The sequence below is a fragment of the Arachis hypogaea genome, chromosome 12 (assembly GCF_003086295.3).
Source record: "Arachis hypogaea cultivar Tifrunner chromosome 12, arahy.Tifrunner.gnm2.J5K5, whole genome shotgun sequence".
NCBI classification, from domain to species: Eukaryota; Viridiplantae; Streptophyta; class Magnoliopsida; order Fabales; family Fabaceae; genus Arachis; species Arachis hypogaea.
In genome coordinates, this window is record NC_092047.1 from 118,133,929 (window position 1) to 118,160,084 (window position 26,156).

At 29.6% G+C, this 26,156-nt stretch overlaps 2 protein-coding genes and 1 long non-coding RNA gene across 3 annotated transcripts; all 3 read left to right on the plus strand.

Moving 5' to 3' along the window:
* Positions 1 to 2,983: 2,983 nt before the first annotated feature.
* Positions 2,984 to 3,735, plus strand: LOC112730716 (uncharacterized protein At4g02000-like). Its single transcript, XM_025780776.1, has 2 exons — positions 2,984 to 3,080; positions 3,167 to 3,735. Exons 1-2 carry the CDS (start codon positions 2,984 to 2,986, stop codon positions 3,733 to 3,735), a joined length of 666 nt encoding a protein of 221 aa, XP_025636561.1.
* A 485-nt stretch (positions 3,736 to 4,220) lies between these two features.
* On the plus strand, positions 4,221 to 4,973 carry LOC140176908 (uncharacterized). The gene has a single exon (XM_072208471.1). It carries the CDS (start codon positions 4,221 to 4,223, stop codon positions 4,971 to 4,973), a length of 753 nt encoding a protein of 250 aa, XP_072064572.1.
* Positions 4,974 to 15,069: 10,096 nt separating this feature from the next.
* On the plus strand, positions 15,070 to 16,020 carry LOC112730717 (uncharacterized). Its single transcript, XR_011869233.1, has 2 exons — positions 15,070 to 15,352; positions 15,609 to 16,020. It is a non-coding gene; the product is annotated as an uncharacterized lncRNA (long non-coding RNA).
* Positions 16,021 to 26,156: the final 10,136 nt, after the last annotated feature.

A 26,156-nucleotide genomic window follows, 5' to 3' on the forward strand; every position in this document is an offset into this window, starting at 1 on the left:
AATATGTTTGAAATAGAGCATTTTTAAAATTGATTTGATTTGATTTAAAATGAATTAAGAATAAATTACTATGTTTGAAATTAATAATATAAAATTTTACAAATTGATAGAATAATTTAGACAATTACAATTACATTAAAAATTTAAGATTTTCATATTCAAAGTTTATAAAAAAGAAAATTTAACTTATTAGTTACTGTCAATAATAGGACTGCCTGCCTATAGGCACATCAATGAAATAGACTTACTTAAAATATGTTTGAAATAGAGCATTTTTAAAATTGATTTGATTTAAAATGAATTGAAAATAAATTACTATGATTGAAATTAATAATATAAAATTTTACAAATTAATAGAATAATTTAGACAATTACAATTACATTAAAGATTTAAGATTTTCATATTCAAAGTTTGAAAAAAAAAAAATTAACTTATTAGTTACTGCCAATAGAGCCGCCTACCTATATGGTAGGCACATTAATGAAATAGAACGTCCTACTTAAAATATGTTTGAAATAGAGCATTTTCAAAATTGATTTGATTTAAAATGAATTAAAAATAAATTACTATGTTTGAAATTAATAATATAAAATTTTACAAATTGATAGAATAATTTAGACAATTACATTAAAGATTTAAGATTTTCATATTCAAAGTTTAAAAAAAAAATTTAACTTATTAGGCACTGCCAATAGAGCCGCCTACTTATATGGTAGGCACATCAACGAAATAGAACGTCTTACCTAAAATATGTTTGAAATAGAACATTTAAAATGAATTGAAAAGAAATTATTATTATGTTTGAAATTAATAATATAAAATTTTATAAATTGATAGAATAATTTAATTTTATAATTTAATTTTTTATTTATTATATGATTTTTCATAACTAATATCTTTATCTTTTTTATTAATCTTTTTATATTTTAACACATCAAATCATTTTAAATTTAATCATCAAATTTTATTTAAAAAAATAAATAATTTAAATTTAGTTATAATTTTAATCCATAGAATTTACAAATTAATTATATTCTAAACATATCTTTAAATAATTTAACATATTTAATTAAAAATAAAAATTTATATACAGTTATAAAATTAATAATTTAAAAATTATTAAATAATTTATATACATTTTATCCGCCCCATGGAGCAACCATGATTCATTTTAATACCATTAAAATAATATTGGTTTATTAAATGTGGCAAATTAATGTGCTAAATTAGTATGCTAGTAATGAAAATAAATTGAAAGACTAACTCAGAATAAACATCAAATTTAAGTTAATTAAAATTTTATGAGTCAATTTGAATTCGATCTTAAACTTAGGAATCAAAATTAAATATTAATTTAAACAATTTATTTTTTTATCGTATTAAATTCCACAAAACTGTATTATTTCTTGACTATTAAAGTAGTGTTTAGATTTTATTTTAAGAGTAATCTATAAAGACAAAACCCATTTAATTCTTCATATACAAATACAAAAGGATAAAAATTTGTGTCCAATGATAAAAGGGATACAAATTTTGTGTTAAATTAGCAAAAAAAGAAGAAGAAAAGAGACATTAATATAAAGGGGGTTGATGGTGATTGGTTGGAAATTAAGTGTGAAATAAGCAAGGTTAAAATTAATAATTTTAAATTTTTGAATTTATTTTTAAATTTTGATTAATTTTGTCAACAATTTTTTTATGAGTATAAAATTATTTTTTTTTTAATAAATTTCCAGTGTTTTGAATCTTTATGGATAAATATGATGTTTGATTATTTGTGTCAAGTTAATTTGATTGCTTTATAGATTCATAGAGGTAAAAAAGGATTTTTAAATGAATAGGTAAGGTGTATGTGTGGATAATTTTTTAAATTTATATGGATAAGGATGAAGGTAATTTTAAATGATAATATAATATTAAAAAAATAAATTTAGATTGCCGAGTGGTTCAATTCACTCGTTCATTTAAATAAATATTAAAAATTCAAATTTTGTCATGTACATACAATAATCCACCCATTAGCCAGCAGGCAGCAGATCCCCACCCACATGTCCATTAGTAGAGATAACTACTATTCACTTGTAAACATGAACCAATTTTGTGTGTTTTGCTATTAAGAAATAGTGTTCATCAAAACAAAATAAGTGAAGAAAAGGCTAGCTTTTGTCAAATTTAAACAAAGGTTTATGAATTCAATCCATTGAAATTACTAAAATCTTTTATGATATTGCAGTCCATGATGATAATAATAAACTTTATGACTTATCATCAAACATAAAACAAGTGTTGTGTTCGTGTTGGTCAACGATTAGTTATAGTCAATACGATAAAATATATTGTTTATGAAAGAACAATTTACCATAAAAGATACTATTGTTGAAATATTTATTCTTAGTGATTCATCCTTCAAATAAGAACCATGAATCTGCTAACTGCATGCCTTAGACTTACATACTATAAATTTAATAAAGGCGATTGCATCTTTTTCTGCCATGCATGCAAATACGCATTGGCTATGTCTACAAGGATTTCAAGAACATGATATTGGATTCTTTTTCTGAGTTGACAGAACTATTAGCCATTTTGAAATTAGTTCTTTACCGTTCTCACTTCAAAACATGTGGTTTACTCCTCCTTAATTACGTACTTTGATAAAAAAATATGTCACAATTTGTTATCTGATCTTAATTTTGATATATAATTTATTAGTATAATATTTATTTGATTTTGATTTATTCTTGCCAAATAAAGGATCAATAATAAAAATTAAGAAAATCTTTTACTCATGACTCAGCGTAAAATGAGATATATTTTAATATCATTAAAACAATATCGTTTGATAAATGTGACAAATTATATCTAATAATATGCTCTGTTAGAGTTTCTTAGTGCTCTGTTAGAGTTTCTTAACGGAGTTCCTAGTGCCGTCAAGGCTACATTATCAAGATCAATTAAATCTCAATACAAGTCTACGTAATCTGCATGGTTGAGACAACGAGGGATGAAGATCGGATCGAGGAAGACAACCTGAAAGGAGGTAGGAATGTGATTCTACTGGAAGAGGCAGACATATCAAAAGGTATTAACGCTTGCTCCAATAGTCTCTATGGCAGACTCTTTGCTTCCAAAACCTTCTCAATTGGAACCATGGGGAATGCTTTAAAGGCTATATGGGAAACCCGGAAGGATTTAGCGTGAGTGACAAAGGGGATAATTCCTTCCGATTCTTTTTTAATAAAGAAGTGGATGTCTTGCGTGTTGATCGTGGTTCTCCATGGCTATTCAAAGATTATGTGCTCCATGTCAAGAGATGGAAGGAAGATCAGATCTGTGATGAAGAGATTATTTCCAATTTTCCAGTTTGGGTTCAATTTTGGGGTTTGGCAGAATCGTTTAAAACCCTCGAAGTTGGACGTAAATTAGGAGAGAATCTGGGCACAGTGTTGGAGGTAGGTAAATTTCAGATGCGAGGCAGAGATACTAGGATTGTGAAAGCCAAAATCAATATCGATGCTACCAGGCAAGTGAGAGATCAGTTAATAGTGGCAGGACCTAATAAAAATGAGGTAGAAGTGGCACTGCGCTATGAGAGACTTGGAAAGTTTTGTACCTATTGCGCAAAATTGGGGCACGAGGTGAAAAACTGCCATGATCTGCTGAAGGACACAGAGAGTGAGATGGTAAAAGAGGATGACATTGGTGAATGGGTTAAAGCTAGCCAAGTGGGAACGTGAATCTACTCTGAAGGAGAAAGAACATTCAACAACTCAACCCAAAACCAGAATAAGGCCACTCAACGTAAGAAAAAACCGGTCTTAAACTGCTTATTGAAAGAATTTGCAGGGATGTCAATGCAAGAAGGGAAACAAAGTTTGAAACCACAAGACACTGGTAACAGGGCAGCACCTGAGTCACCTCAATCAGCCAATTCTAGAACAGAATGCATGGAGGTTATCATAGCTGGTCAGTCCAATACCAAGGAGGATGAAGGGCAGCTTATGCAATTCGCTATTGAGGAGTGTCTCACCACAGAAAAAGGTAGGAAGTGGAAAAGGTTAGCAAGACAAGGTGCTGCAGAGTCAGATACTAAAAGTGAACCCAAAAAAAGGTTGATGAGTGGTATAGCTGAAGTAACTACAAAGAAAGCAAGAACAGAGGATGAAAATGCAGTTGAACAGATGGTGGAGGGTGCCAGCCTACAAATGGCACCCAAGGCGCCATGAGAACTATAGTTTGGAATTGTCGGGGTTTGGGGAGACCCCTGACAATTCACACCTTAAAAGGGATCTGTAAATCCCACTCCCTCGAGATTGTGTTTATAAGTGAAACAAAGAACCAATCTCGACAGGTGGAAGCAAAACTTCGGGTATGCGGCTACGAAAACTGGCATATTGTTAACCCGGCAGGAGTGGCAGGAGGACTTGTGCTAGCTTGGAAGGACAGCATCAGTGTTCAAATTATTAGCAGTGGAGAATTTTTTGTGGCAGCCGAAATTAAGGAAGTCGGAAGCAGTGAGGTATGGGCGTTCATTGGTGTCCATTTGAGTTGTTCAGAACAAATTCGATCCTTACAGTTTGAGGAGCTTATAACAATGAGCCAACACATGGAAGGAAAAGTGGTAATAGCAGGCGATTTTAATGCTATAACAAGCCAAGCGGAAAAGGAGGGTGGAGGCCAAAAATCAGCAACCACCATTGCAACATTCACTAATTTTATTGACAGTAACGAATTGGTGGATATTAGAATGGTGGGGCACCCTTTCACGTGGACAAATCGAAGACAAGGAGAGGATTTGGTGAAGGAGATGCTTGACCGCTATTTAGTTGGGATGGAATGGAAGTTGAAGTTTCCGATTGCAGTGGTGCACAGGCTCACAGAGTCAGGCTCGGATCATGCTCCAATTTTGATGGAAACCGAACCTCAATCCTGGCATAGTAAAAGACGGTTTAAATACCAAGAACGTTGGTGTTGAGAAGAGGATGTCAAGAGAATTGTCAGTGAAGTGTGGAGAATGGAAGTTGTAGGCTCGGCTATGTTCTCCTTGGCCCAAAAGTTGAAAGTTTGTAGACATAGACTAGTTCAATGGCAGAAAACTCACAAAGCAAACTCCCGGAAAGAAATTGAGGACCTTCAAGCTAAACTAGAGGAGTTGCGGGTGGCTGAAATCAATGGGGGAGAGGAGGTTACCAGTTTGGAAGAGAAGTTGGAGCTGGCATATTTGAAAGAAGAGAGCTATTGGCGAGAAAAATCTAGAATCAAGTGGCTAAAAGAAGGAGATCAGAACACTAGATTCTTTCACCAGAAATTTAAATCAAGGATGCGAAGGAACAGAATTTGGAGATTAGTGGGGAGGGACAATGAGATTGCATCGAAACCGGAGGATATTGCAAAGGTAGCTGAGGACTACTTTTGCGATATTTTTACTTCTTCTTGTTCGGCTGATCCGAATCCATACTTAGAGGATTTGGAGTCTAAGGTTACAGCTTCCATGAACCGTAGGCTCCAAAGGCCAGTAACTATGGACGAGGTCAAAAGAGCTACATTTAGTGTTCATGCTCAGAGTACTCCTGGTGATGACGGGTTTACAGCTAAGTTTTTTCACTTTTTCTGGGATATAGTTGGAGGTGACGTTTTTAAGGCAGTGAGAAGTTTCTTTCACAGTGGCAGAATTTTAAAAAGCTTCAATCATACTCAAATTTGTTTGATTCCAAAGGTGCCAGATGTCAGTGACATAACTCAGGTACGACCGATCAGTTTGTCTTCAGTTATGTATAAAATTATTTCTAAAGTTATGGTGCACCGATTACAAGGTATTATGAATAAAATTATAAGTCCAAATCAGAGTGCGTTTCTCAAAGGAAGACTCATTTCAGATAATATTCTAATTGCCCACGAATGTATGCACTATTTGAAAAATAAGAGAAGTGGGGCAGAGCATGAGATGGCTATTAAACTAGACATGAGCAAGGCTTATAATAGGGTTGAATGGCATTTTTTATGGTATATTATGGATAAGCTGGGGTTTGATGCTAAATGGATTAACTAGACTAAGGAATTGGTAACGACTGTTTCTTACTCTGTTGTTGTGGAAGGTCAACCATTTGGCTATTTTAGGCCAAATAGGGGCATCCGACAGGGTGACTCCATATCTCCATATCTCTTTCTTTTTTGTGCAGAAGGACTTTTCTTCTTGTTACACAAGGCAGAGCAAAACAGATTAATTCAAGGAGTTCAAGTTAATCGGAGATGCCAAACAATTAATCACCTTTTGTTTGCTGATGATTCAATCCTTTTTTGCAAGAGCGCACCTAATACAAGCCAAAGCATTCTAGAATTGCTAGAGACCTATGAGGGTTTTAGTGGGCAAAAAGTCAATTTGAATAAGTCGGCTATCTTTTTCAGTCACAACACTCCTCAGAACACAAGACTAACAGTTGCTCAGACACTAAATATTGAACATATCGGAGCACAAGACAAATACCTGGGACTGCCCTCTATAATTCAAAAATCAAAGAAAGCAACCTTTGGAGCTATCAAGGATAAAGTTCAGAAGAGGATTATGGGTTGGAAAAGAAGTATATTGTCATCAGGTGGCAGGCACACGCTATTGAGAGCGGTGGGGGAGGCGATTCCTATTTATACACTCTCTTGTTTCAAGCTCCCGGACACGCTGTTGACTGAGATTCATAGCATGCTCTCGCAATTTTGGTGGGGTCAAAAAGGCGCAGAACGAAGAATGGTTTGGATTAAATGGGATACAATGACGAGACCAAAGAAAGATGGAGGGCTGGGGATCAAGGATATAAGGGCGCAAAATTTGGCTTTATTGGGCAAGCAATATTGGCGTCTAATGAAATACCCTAATTCTACTATATCAAGAATGCTCAAAGCTAAATATTTCAGATATACAGATTTCCTACATGCAGAGATAGGAAGCGTACCGTCGTGGGGTTGGAGAAGTGTTCTTGAAGGGCGCAAGGTGATCGAGAAAGGCTTGTTATGGAAAATAGGCTCTGGCACTAATGTTCGCATCTTCCATGACCCCTGGCTCCCACCACCAGTGCCCCTTAATGTCCCTCAAAATGCACTCACAATCCCGCCAAATATGCAAGTGTATTACGTTAGTGCGTTACTAAATCCTGATAGAAGTTGGAATAAAAATATGATTGAGTCGATTTTTTCAATTGATATATGCAATAAATTTTTTTCAATCAAACCAACAGAGGAGGAGGATGAAGTTAATTGGTGCTGGACAAAATCTGGTATATATGAAGTTGGGTCAGGATACAAAATTGCTTATGGATTCTTTCATTCTCCTACTTCATTGAGGTCCCAGAACATACACAACAGAGTCTGGAATAGCATTTGGGAGTTGAAATTACCACATAAAATTAAGATTTTTCTATGGAAAAGTCTTCATGAAAAGCTTCCGGTGTTGCAACAAGTTCACAGCCGGTTCGCATCCACTCCTGCCACTTGTCCAAGATGCATGTTGAAGGCTGAATCAATTTCTCATGCTTTGTTCCAATGCCCCCTGTCTTCAATAATATGGAGCCTAAGCTTAATAACCCCTGACCTATGGATGAGAGAAGAAGAAACTTTTTTCAATTGGTGGCAACGAGTCTTATCCTGGGTAGTGGCTCAATTCGACGGTAGACAAAAGACCCTCCTCATAGCGGCGTTGTGTTGGAGCACTTGGAAAGCGAGGAATCGGTGTGTTTTTGAGAAGGTAATAAGCCCAGCACCAGAGATAGTGAAAGAAGCTAGCAATTTAGTGCGTGAACTCGTGAACCATACCTGATAGATGCTACTTTTTCTTTAATCTTACTTTACTCTTCTTTAAGCTCTTAGTCTTTCAGTCACAGCTGATGATAAATGGGAATACCCAATTCTTTTGTACTTCCTTATGGAAACACTTTTATTTTATATTAATAAAATAATATTTATCTTTGAAAAAAAAAAGATAAATGTGATAAATTAACGTGTCAAATCAGTATGTTGTTAATAAAGATAAATTTGCCAATGAGTAATAGCTCAAATGGCATAGTCTCCCCATAATCATTTAAGAGGTTGCGGGTTCGAGTCTCCTATATTTGGTAAAAAAAATAATAAATAAAGATAAATTTAGAAACTAATGTGAATTATAATTATAATAAATTTAGAAGTCAAATTAGCCACCAAAAAAATTTAGAAGTCAAATTTGAGTCAATTAAAATTTTATGAATTAATTTAAATTCAACATCAAATTTTAAGATCTAAATTAAAGATTAACTTAAACAAACTATTTTGGTCATACAAAGTTTCACAAAAAAGTATGTTACACCTTGACTATTCAATAGTATTTATGGTGTATTTAGTTTGTGTTTTTTTTTTAAATAAAAACAGAAAAAGACAAAATTCATTTAATTCTTAACAAATAAATACAAAAAGATAAAAATTTGTGTCCAATCTCCAATAAAAGAAGGGAACAAATTTTGTGATAGAGGTGTTTGTTCATTGTGAGGGAGAGACAAGGTTCAGAAGACTTTGTCAGCCTTTTCTCTATCCGCACTCTTTAAATGTGTTGAAAGTAGAGGTAACTATTGCATTTTGCATATGTTCTTGCTGTTATTAACCGCATCCAGTTTCTGATTCTTTCGACTGTTTGAAGATTTAATATAATAATATCCAATAATCTTCTAGTTATGTCTGCTGCACATAATGTTGTTATCTTTTGTTTCCTCCTTTATTTTATATGCTATTTTTATTATGTAATTTTTGTATTTTCAATTTATTGCTCAAGCTAATCTAGGATAGTGGTAATTATTTTTTTTTTTTATATAATGAATCTATTTTTTAATTAGTTAGCTTCAGTTAGTTACAGCTTTAGTTAGTTTGCTAACAAAACTTTATAAATAGATATTAAAAAAACATAGTAGCTCCCAATATTACACTCTCTGATAAACTATATATACGCTAATTTTGTAGAAGCTTCTATAATAGATTCTTTAAAAAATTCTACAACCCTATAAATTTTTTGAAATAAGGATACCAAGACAATTACAATTGAATTAAAGCTTTAAGATTTTCATATTTAAAGTTTGAACAATTTTTTTTTAATTTATTATAGAATAGAACGGCCTCCTTACATGAGAGATATATCACCGGATAAGATATTATTAACCAATATATTTAAAGCAAGACAAAATTAAAAAATAAGATTTAAACTATTATGGATGAATTTGAAATTAATTTTTTTTAGAATTGATTTGATTTGATTTGAAATGAATTGGAAATAAATTATTGTGTGTTAGAATTAATGATAAAAAATTTTACAAGTTGATATAATAATTTAATGTTTTATTTACTATCGTTTTTTTATTGGGCAAATCACAGTATTAAACCAAATGGTAGAAGAAAATACAGGATTCTACCAAAGAGAAAAATGCAACAAGGATCCAGCAAAAGCATGTTTTTATGTAATTCAAATTAGGAAAGTCTAATTATAATTAGGAAAGTCTAATTCGAATGTGATCCATTCGAATTATGCATGCATTAAGTAATAGGTAGTTCGAATCCACCAGATTTGAATTACGCATGCAGATTGATTTAGGGTAGTTCGAATCACATTGATTCGAATTATGAGAGAAGCAATTCAAAGTGTAGTTTGAATCTGACTCTTTTATATATCGAAATTGTGCACGAGTATGTTTGAAGTTGGTTGCTTCGAATTATCAAGCCACTCACGTGAATTCCATGACATAAATTTAATCTATACAATTATTTTAATACACAACAATAATATTTATATGGAGTCAATGCTAAATCGAATTTAATTAGTTCGAGAATCTATGAAAAAAGATTGTATTTTATAAAGTTTAAAAATTTTTATTATGTAATAGGTTAGTAAAGGAGTACAATACAAATTTTTATAGTGCTCATCATAACAATGTTTAATTTAAAATTGTTATTTAAATTTTAGTTGTACTTGTTACAAAATGAATAATTACAATAAAAATTTTAAAAAATAAATATAAAATGAATTGACTCATTTAAAAATAGGACAATTTAATAATATTAAAAGCCATTTAATTTAAAAACATAATTTAAAAAATAAATTCTTCGCATACTTACGTAATTATGAATTTATGATATGATAAGTACTTCTCAAAAAACTATTCTAATGCTTGATTTCTAAACACTGAATTATTTATTTAAATAGTTTAATTTTTATCTAACCTAATATAATAAAGTATGTTTAAACCTTATTATTATTATTATTATTATTATTATTATTATTATTATTATTATTATTATTATTATTGTAAATAATTTTATAAAATGTGAAAATTTTTTTAAAAGATTTTAGGAATACTATAAAAATTTGTAAGTCAATTTATGTAAATCAATTCAAGATATTTTTTATAATACTCATGGCATCTTTTAAAGAAGTTTTATAAAAAAAATTTATTGTAATTATTTATTTTGTAACAAGTACAACTAAAATTTAAATAACAATTTTTAAATTAAACATTGTTACAATGAGTATTGTAAAAATTTGCAATGTACTTTTTTACTAATCTATTACATAATAAAAATTTTTAAACTTTATAAAATGTAATTTTTTTCATAGACTCGTATTATTGAACTAATTGAATTCGATTTAGCATTGGCTCCATATAAATATTGTTGTGTATTAAAATAATTGCATGGATTAAATTTATGTCATAGAATTCACGTGGGTGGCTTGATAATTCGCAGCAAACTTCGAACATTCTCATGCACAATTTCGAATTATATATATATAATTTGAAGGAGTCAGATTCGAACTACATTTTGAATTGCTTCCCTCGTAATTAAAATCAGTGTGATTCGAACTACTCTAAGTCACCCTGCATGTATAATTCGAATTTGATTGATTCGAACTACCTATGACTTGATGAGTACATAATTCGAATGGATCAAATTCGAATTACACTTTTCTATTAATTCGAATTACTCTTGGTTTCCTAATTCGAATTAACTTGATTCGAATTACATAAAAATATGTTTTTTGATTGATCCTTGTCGCGTCTTTTTCTTTGGTAGAATCCTGTAATTTTTCCTACCATTTGGTTTAAAATTTTTATTACTAATATTCTTATTTTTAATAATGATATCTAAAATATAAAAATAATTGTTTACATTTTAACACATCAAATCATTTTAATTCTAACCAAATTTTATTTTAAAAAAATTTAAATAATTTAAATTTAGTTATAATCTTAATTAACGGGATTTTCAAATAAAATCAATTTTTATTTTAAAATTAAATCAATTTGAATTCAATTGTTTAACATGATTAAAAAAAAATCTCTGGTGAAGTATATATTTAAAACTCGTTTTGAGAGGTGAGTCACCTTGATTAAATCATTAATCTAACATTTGATCCATCATATTCCGATGGGTTTGATGCATTTGTCTCTGGAATTGTTGGAATTAATTTTCCAAAGAATATCTTTGGATGATGCCATGAATTGTCGTGCCACATGCCGCTCTTGGCGAAAGGCCGCTGACGCCATATTTTCATCTCAGCTTCCATTGATGCTCTCTCTTTCAACAAGATGCTGTGGAAGCTTTGGAAGTTTATCCGCCCCATGGAGCAACCATGATTTTACTGTGCTCACTGAAAAATGGCCGCAAAACATTGACCGTACCTATAATAGGGTTTACTCGGTGCAAGGCTGGTTGGTGTTCAATATATTTCGTTATGAGTCGGTCAAAGGCCAAACTTTCTCTGAGCTTTTATTCTTCAACCCGTTTTCTCGAGCCAGATTCAAGCTTCCAAAACTGTTCTTGTTTTCTGGAGGGCCGTATTATTATCAAGTTAGTGTTGCATTCAATTCTGCACCACCGGGATCTGAGGAGTTTGTTGTTGCTTTCTTGGTTGTGTTTTGCCATCCAGAAAAAGTGTACAACTTAATCGGACCAGAATATACGAAGCAAAGGCTAGCTTTTATCAAATTGAAGCAAGGATCATGGATTGAATCCATTGAAAGCGATGAATTCTTTTATGATATTCAAGTTCATGACGATAATAAACTGTATGGTCTTACCTTCAAACATCAAACAAGCGTGGTGTTCGTGTTTACCCTCGGAGATAATTATCGTGATAATCATGTCGTTGAACGATTGGTTATGCAAAATACCATACAAGATATAGATGCTATTGGAAGATTTAATTTTTCTCATGCATACTTCAAACGAAGCCATCAGATGGTAATGGACACTAGCACTGGGGAGCTGTTGCTAGTTCGTCATTTACCAATTAGATCTTACGACACAGAAGGGTTTAGTGTTTTTAAGTTGGACAGAAGCAATCTTAAATGGTGTGAGGTTTTTGACATTGGGGATCGTTTCTTGTTCTGGGATTACACCAAGGTAAGTCTTGTGTCTTCTAAGGGGCTCAGACTTGCAGAACAGTTTAAGAGGGGCAACTGCATATTTTTCTGCCATGCAAATAACATAGGAGCCTTCTTCTTAGCTGATAAAACTATTAGCCATTTTTCAATGAGTTCTTCTTTGCGGATTTCACTTCGGAACATGTGGTTCAGTCCTGCTCCTTAATTATTTTGATAAAAAATTTAAGTTCTTGATTGCATTCTCTTATTATTCTTATTATTTTTTTACGTGAAGAAATAAATGTTACAATTTGTTAGCTTAATTTTATTTTGGTAAACAATTTATTAGCATGATGTTTATTTGATCTTTAATTTATTCTTGGGAAATAGAATATCAATAATTAAAATTAAAAATAAAATTTATTTATTGTCTAAAAAAATATTGATAAAACTTTTTGTTGTAAAACACATTTTTTTTACTAAAGATCATAAAAATAAGATGCATTTTAATACTAGTATGATCATCTTGTGTCTAGATTAATTTTATTTTTTTTCATACTAGTATGATAGTTCACTTGTTACCATAAATTAAGGATAATACAATTTACAATTTAGGTACTTCTTTCTAACATATTTTCACCATTGTTGTGGTAAAAACAATGTGATGTGGGAAACAAACTTGAAAAAAAAAACAAAAAATAGGACAGTGTCAAGATAATTTGATTGGCAGAAACTCACCTGCAATCGACTTTACATGAAGTTATTTTTGGATAGATGACACATATTATTATTTTTTTTTTTACTAAAGATATGAGACTCGAACCCGCAACCTCTTAATTGAGTATGGGGAGACTATGCCATTTGAGCTATTATTCATTGGCGACACATATTATTATTTGATTTAAAGAAATCGGTTTATTTTATACAAATAATTTAATTAAAAAACTAATTGATATAATTATGATGTTATATTTTTCACTGTATTTTATTTTAAAAATAAATTGACTAATTTAAATTGAGAAATTGTAGTTAATTGTTTACTGTATCATTTTTTAAACCAAAATTGTAATTAAAAATTATTAAAAAATAAAATTATCTAATATATTGGACCAGCTCAATGTTAATCAGGTTTTTTTATTATAAAATATAAAAAATTTAATTCTAAAAAAATCACATTATTTTTTAGGATTTAATTTTTTTATTGTATTTTCATAAAATTTGCACAAAATTTACCTATCACATTGACTAAACTTATTTATTTACGTAAAGTTTGTTTATGAACTCAGCAAAACCTTTTAATATGATTTGAATTGTATTAGTATATTTTTGTTTTTTAATTAATTTAATTTTATTTAAATAATTAGAATTTTAAATTATAAAATTTGTATTAGTTTATAATTTAAAATTTAAATAAATATAATTTAAATTAATTATTTATAAAATTATATGTATTCATATTATTGTACTAATATAATTAATTATATTTATTTGATTTTAAAAAAAATAACAGTTGTTAATTTTTAACTAACAAATAAATACACTTATATTATTTTTAAATTAAAATTTTTTAAATAAATGTATTCTTATTATTTTAATTTTTTTAATTTAAATAAATATATTTGTATTATTTTAAATAAAATTTAACATTAATATAAGTAAGTTTATTTATAATTTTAAATTTTAATATTTTAAATAAACATATTCTTATTATTTTAAAATTTTTTAAATTTAAATAAATATACTCATATTATTTTAAATAAGAATATTCTTTTAATTTAAAAATAATATAAATATACGCATATTCTTTTAATCGTGTTAGAGAGTATGAAACGTAAAGCGTGTTATCCCATGGTGATTTAGGTAAAAAAAAAGTCATGCCATCCTAGGAGCTAGGACCATTAGATAACTTTTAAATAGTAGTTACTTAAATATAAGAACGTTGATAGATACTTTAGTTTTATTTAAAATAAATTCTAATTTTTTTTAAGTAAAAACACAAAATCGTATATTATAATGAAATCATAATTTTTAGACAAGTGAATTATCGTCTCATTATTTTAAAAGAAATTATTTATTTATAAAATAATTTTAAAAAATTAACAATAATTTTTATAAAAATAGTTTATTAGTAAAATAAAAGCTTAATTACCATGAAATTTAATTTAATGGTAAATTTATAATTGAATATATTTTTACAGTTTAATTTAAAATATATGTTAGAGAAGAAATTTAGCAATTGAAAAGATGTTTTCATATATTTTCACAGTTTCTTCCTTCCATGTGAATTTTAATATTTTGGTATTTCATTTTCGATTCCTAATTTTTTCTTTTTCATCGTTCCTATACAGATAAAAAACATGAAATTTTATTTCTTTTTTAAAATACTAAACTTTGTTTTTTCAAATAATTTGTATATATATATATATATTAGACGAAAATTAAATAAATAAAAGTAACAAAGAAATCTTAAAAAATGGTCAAAAAAGATAAAGAAGAATAACGTACTAAATCCATCACTTAGGAATAACACGCAGAAAGAATTGAAATTTTTTTGAACTGGTCGGTCGAACTAGTTGAACCATGAACCGATGCAAAAAAACGAATCGATCAGATGTCAAAACCGTAAACTTTAAAAATTGTCATTGAACCATGACCCGGCCAGTTTTTTAAATTTTGTAGAAACGCCATCGTTTGGCTCTGTAGAGGAACCCCGAACCCTAACTCCAGCGCTAACCAAAATGCGCCTCTACCTCTCTCACACTCAGCCACTGTCCAGAGCTCCTCTGAGCTTCTCTCCTCCCTCACTCCCTCACTTCTGTCCAGCCACAACTTGCTACCATCGCCAACACAACCTCTAACTTCGAACAGCCACCGTGGTAACCTTCCAACTTCATCGAGCAGCAACTGTCCCGCCGCGTCAGTTCTGTTCCACCGCGTTCCAGTCCCTTCAGTGGCGTTAGCTCTGTTCCATTGCGCAGCCCTTCCCTCGAAGGTATTTTTTATTTTTGATTATGATATTCTTGATTTCAATCTTGCTACTGTTAATTTTTTTTATTGTATCACTGTGTCTAATTATCTGTGTTGAGATTAATGGATTGTTATAAGCCTACAATATTGTTATTGTAAATATTGCAAACATTAAAAACATTGCTAATGGGCAATATCATGTGCAAAAATTGTACCAAGTGATTGGTGTTGCTAGTCAGATCATTCCCTGAAATTTTTCTCGTCTCATGTTTGCTTGGAAGGTTGGACTGGCATTGGCCTGTGACAATACTATTGTTCTCAAAAATGCTGAGCAGACACCATTGTTTGCTTTGTACGCAGCAAAACTATTTCATGAGGTGGATATATTCTCTGTTAATGGAACCATGCTCATTTGTCGGTTTAGAAGATATAAAGAGGCGTAGTTTAAACTAAAATAGCTTTTTCACTGGCCTATCATTTTCCTCTATGTATTTCTCATAATTGGATCGAGTCCTTTCAAGTTTTATTTGAGTGGATTGTTTTTCCTTATTTAAACAAAATTTTGTATGAACAATTTCAAGAGAAATAGAGTACTTAAGCTTTGGGTATTCACTATTAAACATTATACTTGCAGTGCGCAAGGTACCATCAGCTGATTCAGTTATTACAATCCTGCCAATTTGTGAACCATAATTGACTCGCTTGAAATCTAAAATAACTGTATTTTTTAATTCGGTCTCTCCAAATATATACGGTAAACATTGTTCCAGAATGTATTTCACCAATTTAGCTCCCTTTCACTAATTAAACTGATTCATTGTATTGATATCTTTGTTACTAAAATATATTTCTTCTATAGTCAACTATAGATGCCAAGAACATACTGCAGTCCATGTCCCCTATGGTCTCATGAAATTCTATAACAAATTTCATTGCTATTAAATTTTCAGTTCAATGTTTAGTACTTGATTTTTACCCCATCTGATTATATTGTTGCTGAGGGTTACATACAATTTTGTTTTATTTGTAAATATATACACTAATGTCCCTTGAGATATATTATATGATATTTAATATTATTTGTAGTTTATATGACATTTATTTCCTTTGTAGTTTATATGACACTTCTTTCTTTTGTTATTTGATTTTTGAATTTGTATTTGAATGAGATTATAATATTGTGGAATATGTAGTATTTTTAATTTGGATGATATTTTAAAATTTATATTAGACTATAATTATATTTTAATGTATTTATTTATATTTTATTTATTATTTTATTATAAAACAATTTTTTCATTCAACCATAGTCGAACTGGTTGAACTTATGAATAAGTAAACCAGTAACTAGAACGGTTTGATGATCGGTTCGATTTTCAGAACTTTTGATAAACCAAGATGAAAAAGAATTTTTAAATGAATAGGCAAGGTGTTTGTGTTAGGGGTGTTCGCGGTGCGGTTTAGTTCGGTTTTAAGAGAAAAAGTAATCCGATCCGAACGCTTAATTTATGTGCGGTGCGGTTTGGATTGGATGAAATTTTTTTGGAAATCCGATCCGATCCGATCCGATTACAAGCGGTTTGGATCGGTTTGAATTTGCGGTTTTCTAATAAAAAAATTAAATACATATAACAAGTCTCAACATTAAATTTTAAATAATCAACAATGACATAACAAGTTTTAACAATATCTTAAAAAGTTAACGATAACATAACAATAGAAATAAAATTATAAGTTAGTTAAAATAAATAAATAAATAAATAACATTTTGAACATAAAATATTTATTAAATAATAATAATACATGAATAATAGAAAAATGTATAACAAATTGAATATGTTATAAGTATAATTGTAAATATAATAATAAAATAATAATATTATAGTACATTGTGCGGTTTGGATTGGATTAGATCGGTTATGAAAAGTAGATCCGAAATCCGATCCAATCCAGCGGTTTGCAAAAAATAAAATCCAATCAAATTCGAATTAGTGCGGTTTTAATCGGTTTTCAGTTTGGATCGGATTGGATGAGCGGTTTAATTTGGATCAGTTTGGATTTAAACACCCCTAGTTTGTGTGGATTTTTTTTTTATTCATATGGATAAGGATCTATCAAGGTAATTTTAAATTATAATATAATGTATAAAAAATCAATTTAGATTGATTGAGTGATTCAATTCACTTGTTCATTTAAATAAATGTTAGAAATTCAAATCTTATAATGTACATACAGTAACCCACCCATTAACCAACCAGCGGACCCCATCCACAAGTCTATTGGTAAATATAACTACTGTTCACTTGTAAAAATGAACCAATTTTGTGTGTTTTGCTATCAAGAAAGAATGTTCATCAAAACAAAATAAGTGAAGAAAATGCTAGCTTTTATCAAATTCAAACAAAGGTTTATTTATTGAATTCATTGAAACTACTGAAATATTTTATTATATTGCAGTTCATGATGATGATAATAAAATGTATGATTTATCTTCAAACATAAAACAAGTGTTGTATTCGGAGATAATACTCAATTTGGTCCCTGAACTTTTATGCAAGTCTCAATTTAGTCTCTAAAATTTTAATGGCCTTTATTTAGTCCCCAAACTTTGTGAACATAACTCATGTTAGTCCTTGAAATAATTTTTAACGTACAAATGTGGCACCAGATTCGATGGTTCCAGAACGTTTGGATCATTAAATGGTCTCATAACAAAACATGTTTTTTAAGTTTTCAATAACCGCTAAATAGTCCTTATTTAATTTTAATTATAAGTTAGTCATTTATATATTATTTAATTATAAAATCTATTTTTTATTTTATAAATTATTCTTTTATCATTCATCTATCATGTTTATTGAGAATCAAAAACTAAAACAATAATAAATTAGATATTTCATTCATCGTAATAAATATTTTGCAATCTTAATCGATCATAATTTTATCATTGATCCAGTTACATACGGTTGGGAAAATCGTATTGGTTAGAAATTCAATTGATTGGATGCACAAACCAATCAATTGAAATTGAGACTTCCCAAACTTCAATCGATTGGAATTATACACAATCGATTGAATTTTGCAAGGCATGTGGGGTTTTTCTTATTCAATCGATTGGTTTTGATTGAAATCATCAAAACAATCTGGACAATCGATTAGTTTTGTTATTCCCTCAGTAAATTTACCTCCAAAATCTTGTTCGGATTTATATTGTTCATCCATCATATCTTGGTCACATACTAGCTCTTCTTGTTAGTTAATGTCATCGTCCTCATGATATTGCTCATCCATCTCAGTGTCCGTAAATATACCTAACATCTTAAAAATTTACCAATGAAAAAATTTTTTAGTACACTACGTCCTATAACACTAAAATCATTTTTACTTTTTTAAAAGATCTTTTGAAAAAAACATCATTTTTCAAAACCCTGCACTCTATATTTTTTATAGAGTTGGCCTAACCCCAACGAACTTCACTCAAATTTTTTTCAAAACCAACGAAACTCAAATTTATTTTTAAGCCATTATCATCGTCTATAAAAGTACATAGGAGTACATAAAATTATACATACTTTTTTAATATTAATGGCAACCATTATCATCGTCTTCAGAAATACATAGATACATGAGAATAAACCATATTTATCAAGAATCTTTTCTCATTATCAATTAAAAAAAAAAACTATTATGTTTAAGAATTTGAGTTAGCCATTTTTTTAGAATTTGAAGTGATGTTCGTCGGGATTAGGCGAACTCTATAAAAATTATAATGCGGCAAACTTGTTCTGTATAAAAAAACTCGTATTTGGGGAATTAAAGTTGAAAATTTGGATTTTCGAAAATAATAATTTACTGAGGAGGTAACAGAACCAATCGATTGAATTAACTAAACCCAAATTATTTTAATGATTTTAATCGATTGGGTAATATGACCAATCGATTAAATTAAAAAAAACCCGACATACCCTGTAAAATTCAATCGATTGTGTATCAATTTCAATCGATCGGGAAGCCTCAATTTCAATCGATTGGTCTGTGGATCCAATCGATTGAATTTCTAACAAACACGATTTTTCTAACCCGACATGTATGTAATTGGATCAATGATAAAATTATGATCGATTAAGATTGCAAAATATTTATTACGATTAGTGGAAGATCTAATTTATTATTGTTTTAGTTTTTTACTCTCAATAAACATGATAGATCAAAGATAAAAAAATATTTTATAAAATAAAAAATAAATTTTATAATTAAATAATATATAAAGGACTAATTTATAATTAAAATTAAATAAGGACTATTTAGCAGTTATTAAAAAACTTAAAAAACATGTTTTGTTATACGACCATTTAATGGTCCAAACATTTTGGAACCATGATCCTTTGCCTACAAACGTTAACGAAACACTGTCGTGAACATCCGGATGCTACACTAAACTTTGTAGAATGATGTCGTTTTAGTTTTTGCACTCAAATAACCCATAAACAACATCATAAATGGCGTTTATTAAAGTTTTAGCTAACAAAATAAGTGATACGATGCCGTTTTTGAGCTATTTAAATGCCAAAACTAAAACGTGATCATTTTACAAGTTTTAACTAGTCTATAACAGTGCTTCATTAACCTTTTTATATTAAAAATCGTCTCAAAGACTAATATGAGGCACATTTATAAATTTTCGGGATTAAATAGAGACAATTGAAATTTTAGAGACTAAATTAAAACTCACATATAAGTTCAGGGACCAAATTAAGTATTAACTCGTTGTGTTCGTGTTGATCAACGATTAGTTATAATAAATACCATAAACCATATTGTTCATGAAGGAACAGTTTACCATAAAAAATACTATTGCTGAAATATTTATTCTTAGTGATTCATCCTTCAAATTAAATAGGAACCATTAGTCTGCCAAGTTCCTTAGACTTACATACTATATAAATTTAATAAAGAGAATTGCATCTTTTTTTGCCATGCAAATATTCATTGCCTATTTCTACAAGGATTTCAAGAATATGATAATTCTTTTTTTAACTTACAGAATTATTAGGCATTTTAAAATCAATTCTTTTTTGCCGTTCTCACTTTAGAACATGTGGTTTACTTCTGCTCTTTAATTACTTTGATAAGAAATATATGTCACAATTTGTTATTAGATAAGTTGAAGAAATATATGTCACGTATGATTTGTTATCGGATTTTAATTTTGATAAACAATTTATTAGCATAATGTTTAATTGATCTTGATTTATTCTTGCTAATTAGAGGATCAATAATTAAAATTAAGAAAATCTTTTACTCATAGTTCATAGTAAAACGAAATGTATTTTAATAATATTAAAACAATATTGTTTGATTAAATGTGACAAATTAACGTGTCAAATCAGTATGTTGTTAATAAAGATGAATTTAGAGACTAATGTAAATTATAATTATAAATTTAGAAATCAAATTTGAGCCAATTGAAATTTTATAAATTAATTTAAATTCAATATCAAATTTTAGCTAGGATCTAAATTAAGGATTACCTTGAACAAACTATTTTATTCATACAAAGTCTCACAAAAGATATGTTATACCTTGACTATTCAAATAGTATTTATAGTGTGTTTAGTTTGTGTTAAAAAAAATAAAGAAAGACAAAACTCATTTAATTCTTCACAGACAAATACAAAAGGATAAAAATTTGTGTCCAATCTTCAATGATAGAAGGGATACAAATTGTGATAGAAGTGTTTGTTCATTGTGAGGGAGAGACAAAGTTCAGAAGACTTTGTCAGCCTTTTCTCTATTCACACTCTTCAAATGTGTTGGAAGTAGATGTAATTATTGCATTTTGCATATATTCTTGCTGTTATTAAAAGCATTCAGTTTCTGTTTCTTTCCACCGTTTGAAGATTTAATATCCAATGATCTTCTGGCTATCTCTGCTGCACATAATGCTGTTATCTTTTGTTTCCTCTTTTATTTTATTTGCTATTTTTACTATAATGCTGTTATCTTTTGTTTCCTCCTTTATTTTATTTGCTATTTTTACTATGCAATTCTTGTATTTTCAATTTATTACTCAAGCTAATCTAGGATAGTGGTAATTATTATTAATATTTTTATAATGAATTTGTTTTTTAATTAGTTAGTTCCAGCTGGTTACACTTTTAATTAGTTTGCTAGCAAAACGGCAAAATTTTATAAATAGATATAAAAAAATATAGTAGCTCACAATATTGCACTCCCTGATAAACCACATATATGCTTGTAGAAGCTTCTATAATACATGCATTGAAAAAGTTCTACAACCCTATAAATTTTTTGAAATAAGGATACTAATACAATTGAATTAAAACTTTAAGATTTTCATATTCGAAGTTTGAGCAATTTTTTTATAACTTACTATAGAATAGAAGGATAAGGGCCTCCTTATATGGCAGATATATCACCAGGATAGGATATCATTGACCAAAATATTTAAAACAAGACAAAATTGAAAAATAAGATTTGGACTATATAAGGTGAATTTGAAATAATTTTTTTTTTTTAGAATTGATTTGATTTGATTTGAAATGAATTAAAAATAAATTATTGTAAGTTGAAATTAATGATATAAAATCTTACAAGTTGATATAATAATTTAATTTTCTATTTACTACGTTATTCATTACTAATATTCTTTTTTTTTTAATATTAATATCTAAAATATAAAAATAATTATTTACATTTTAACACATCAAATCATTTTAATTTAACCAAATTTTATTTAAAAAAAATAAATAATTTAAATTTAGTTATAATCTTAATTAACGGAATTTTCAAATCAAATCAATTTTTATTTTAAAATTAAATCAATTTGAATTCAATTGTATTTCAAATAGATCTTTAAATGATTTAATATGATTAAAAATAAAAATTCTGTTACAATGGTGAAGTATATATTTAACCTAACATTTGATAGGTGAGCCACCTTGGTTAAATCATTAACCTAACATTTGATCCATCATCTTTCAATGGGTAGGATGGATTTGTCTCTGGAATTGTTAGAATTAATTTTCCAAAGGCTATGTTTGGATGATGTCATGAATTGTCGTGCCACATGTCGCTCTTGGCGAAAGGCCGCTGATGCCATATTTTCATCTCAACTTCCGTTGATGCTCTCTCTTTCAACAACGCGCTGTGGAAGCTTTGGAACCTTATCCGCCCCATGGAGCAACTATGATTCCACTGTGTTCACTGAAAAATGGCCGCGAGAAATCGGCAATAGCTATAATAGGGTTTACTCGGTGCAAGGTTGGTTGGTGTTCAATTCATTTCATTATGAGTCGGTCAAGGGTCAAACTTTCTCTGAGCTTTTATTCTTCAACCCGTTTTCTCGAACCAGATTCAAGCTTCCAAAACTGTTCTTGTTTTCTGGAGGGCCGTATTATTATTATCAACTTCGTGTTGCATTCAATTCGGCACCACCGGGGTCTGAGGAGTTCGTTGTTGCTTTATTGTGTGTGGTTAGCTATCAAGAAAATAAGAAGCAAAGGCTAGCTTTTATCAAATTGAAGCAAGGATCATGGATTGAATCCATTGAAACCGATGAAATCTTTTATGATATTCAAGTTGATGACGATAATAAACTGTATGGTATTACCTTCAAACATGAAACAAGCGTTGTGTTCGTGTTTACCCTCGGAGATAATCATCGTGATAATCATGTCGTTGAACGATTGGTTATGCTAAATACCATACAAGATATAGATCCTGTTGGCAGATTTATTTTTTCTCATGCATCCTTCAAACAAAGTCATCAGATGGTAATGGACACTAGCACTGGGGAGCTGTTGCTAGTTCGTCGTTGGGGAGGTTACGGCACTGAAGGGTTTAGTGTTTTTAAGTTGGACAGAAGCAATCTTAAATTGTGTGAGGTTTTTGATATTGGTGATCGTTTCTTGTTCTGGGATTTCACCAAGGTGAGTCTTGTGTCTGCTAAGAGACTCAGACTTGCAGAACGGTTTAAGAGAGGCAACTGCATATTTTTCTGCCATGCAAATAATAGCTACCAGCTGTCGCCATTTCAATTTAGTGATAGATTTAGGGTACATGATATGGGAGTCTTCTTCTTGGCTGATAGAACCATTAGCCATTTTTCAATTAATTCTTCTTTACCGTTTTCACATCACCACATGTGGTTCAGTCCTGCTCCTTAATTATTTTGATAAAGAAATTTAAGTTTTTGATTGCATTCTCTTATTATTCTTGTTATTTTCTTATGGGAAGAAATATATGTTACAATTTGTTATCTTAATTTTAATTTGGTAAACAATTTATTAGCATGGCGTTTATTTGATCTTGATTTATTCTTGGAAAATAAAAGATTAATAATTAAAATTAAGAATAAAATTTATTTATTGTCTAAAAAAATATTGATAAAATTTTGTGTTGTAAAACACATTTTTTTTAACTAAAGATCATAAAAACAAGATGCATTTTAATACTAGTACGATCATCTTGTGTCTAGATTAATTTTTTTTTTTTTTCATACTAATATGATAGTTCACTTGTTACCATAAATTAAGGATAATACAATTTACAATTTAGGTACTTCGTCTTTCTAACAAACTTGAAAAAAAAAAAAGCAAAAAATAAGACAGTGTCATTGTTCTTGTGTAAACAAGATGTTTGATCATTTGTGTCAAGTTAATTTGATTGCTTTATAGATTCATAAATAAACTAGGATGAAAAATTGATTTTTAAATGAATAGGCAACGTGTATGAGGGGATATATATATATTTTTGATTCATATGGAGAAGGATCAAGGTAATTTTAAATGATAATATAATATATAAAAAACTAATTTAAATTGGTTCAATTCACTTGTTTGTTTAAATAAATGTTAGAGTGCAGTAACTAACCCATTGGCCAACTAGTGAACCCCATCCACAAATCCATTAATAAAGATAACTATTATTCACTCGTAAAAATGAACAATTTTGTGTGTTTTGCTATCAAGAAAGAATGTTCAACAAAACAAAATAGGTGAAGAAAATGCTAGCTTTTATCAAATTCAAATAAAGGTTTATGAATTGAATCCATTCAAACTACTAAAATCTTTTATGATATTGCAGTTCATGATGATAATAATAAAATGTATGATTTATCTTCAAACATAAAACAAGTGTTGTGTTCGTGTTGGTCAACGATTAATTATAATAAATACCGTAAACCATATTGTTCATCATGAAGGAATAATTTACCATAAAAAAGATACTATTATTGAAATATTTATTCTCAGTGATTCATCTTTCAAACAGAAATCATTAGTCTGGTAAGTGCCTTACACTTACATACTATATAAATTTAATAAAGGCAATTATATCTTTTTCTGCCATGCAAATATTAATTGGCTATTTCTACAAGAATTTCAAAAATATGATAATTCTTTTTTTTAACTTACAGAATTATTAGCTATTTTAAAATCAATTTTTCTTTGCCGTTCTCACTTCAGAATATATGATTTACTCCTGCTCTTTAATTACTTTGATAAGAAATATATGTCACAATTTGTTATCGGATTTTAATTTTGATATATAATTTATTAGCATAATGTTTAATCGATCTTTATTTATTCTTACCAAATAGAGGAATCGATAATTAAAATTAAGAAAATCTTTTATTCATAGCTCATAGTAAAACGAGATGTATTTTAATATCATTTAAACAATATTGTTTGATTAAATGTGATAAATTAACGTGTCAAATCAGTATGTTGTTAATAAAAATGAATTTAGAGGCTAATGTGAAATATAATTATAAATTTAGAAATCAAATTTGAGTCAATTGAAATTTTATAAATTAATTTAAATTCAATATCAAATTTTAGCTAGGATCTAAATTAAGGATTAACTTGAACAAACTATTTTACTCATACAAAGTCTCACAAAAGGTATGTTTTTTTTTGAAACAAAAGAAGCTCAACACAGTAAAGTGGAGCAAAAGATCCTAACAACAAGTGCTACATAGAATTTCATAAATCATGTCAACTGCCTAAAGGATCACTATCGGTCCATTCTTTGTAGCTCATAAACGTCCTCCTTATTATACTCTCAACACCTGCTTCCTTATGATTGAAGATCCTAGCATTACGTTCGACCCAAATATTCCAGATCACTGTGAAGAAGCTAATCAGCCACGTTTTCTTCTTTTGATTTTGCTTATGCCTACCAGTCCAACTCTCAAATAGTTCCCTAATAGTACCAGGAATAACCCACGCCTCACCAAAACTCCTCAACCAACTGCACCACACCTGCCATGTTAGATCACATAAAAGGAATAAATGTTTGACTGATTCTATCTCCTTCTTACACAGAACACAGATATTATCACTGGGAATAATAACGCCTAGCCTACTCAATCTTTCCTTGGTATTCACTCGACCAACCAGCACAAACCATCCAAATAGCTCAATTCTTGAAGGTACCACACCTCGCCAGACTGCACTTGTAAAGCTGTAACTCGTTATCTCATCTGAAAGAGTCTCTGATTGAAGTATCTGCATAACAGATCTGGTAGAAAACACCCCTTTACTATCAAACCTCCACGCCATAGTATCCTCTGTACCATCTGCCAACTTCACCGGCCTTAACCTCTCATGAAACTGGTGGAGCAGTTCTATCTCCCATTGGAACAGTTCCCTTCTCCACTGGAGATTCCAAATCCACTCGAGCCCATCCCAAAACCCACAAACCCCTATCATAGCTCCTTGTTGGTTCGAAATAGCATAAAGTCTTGGAAAAGCCACTTTCAGGGGTCCACCTTGCAGCAAATTATCCTCCCAAAACCGAGTCCT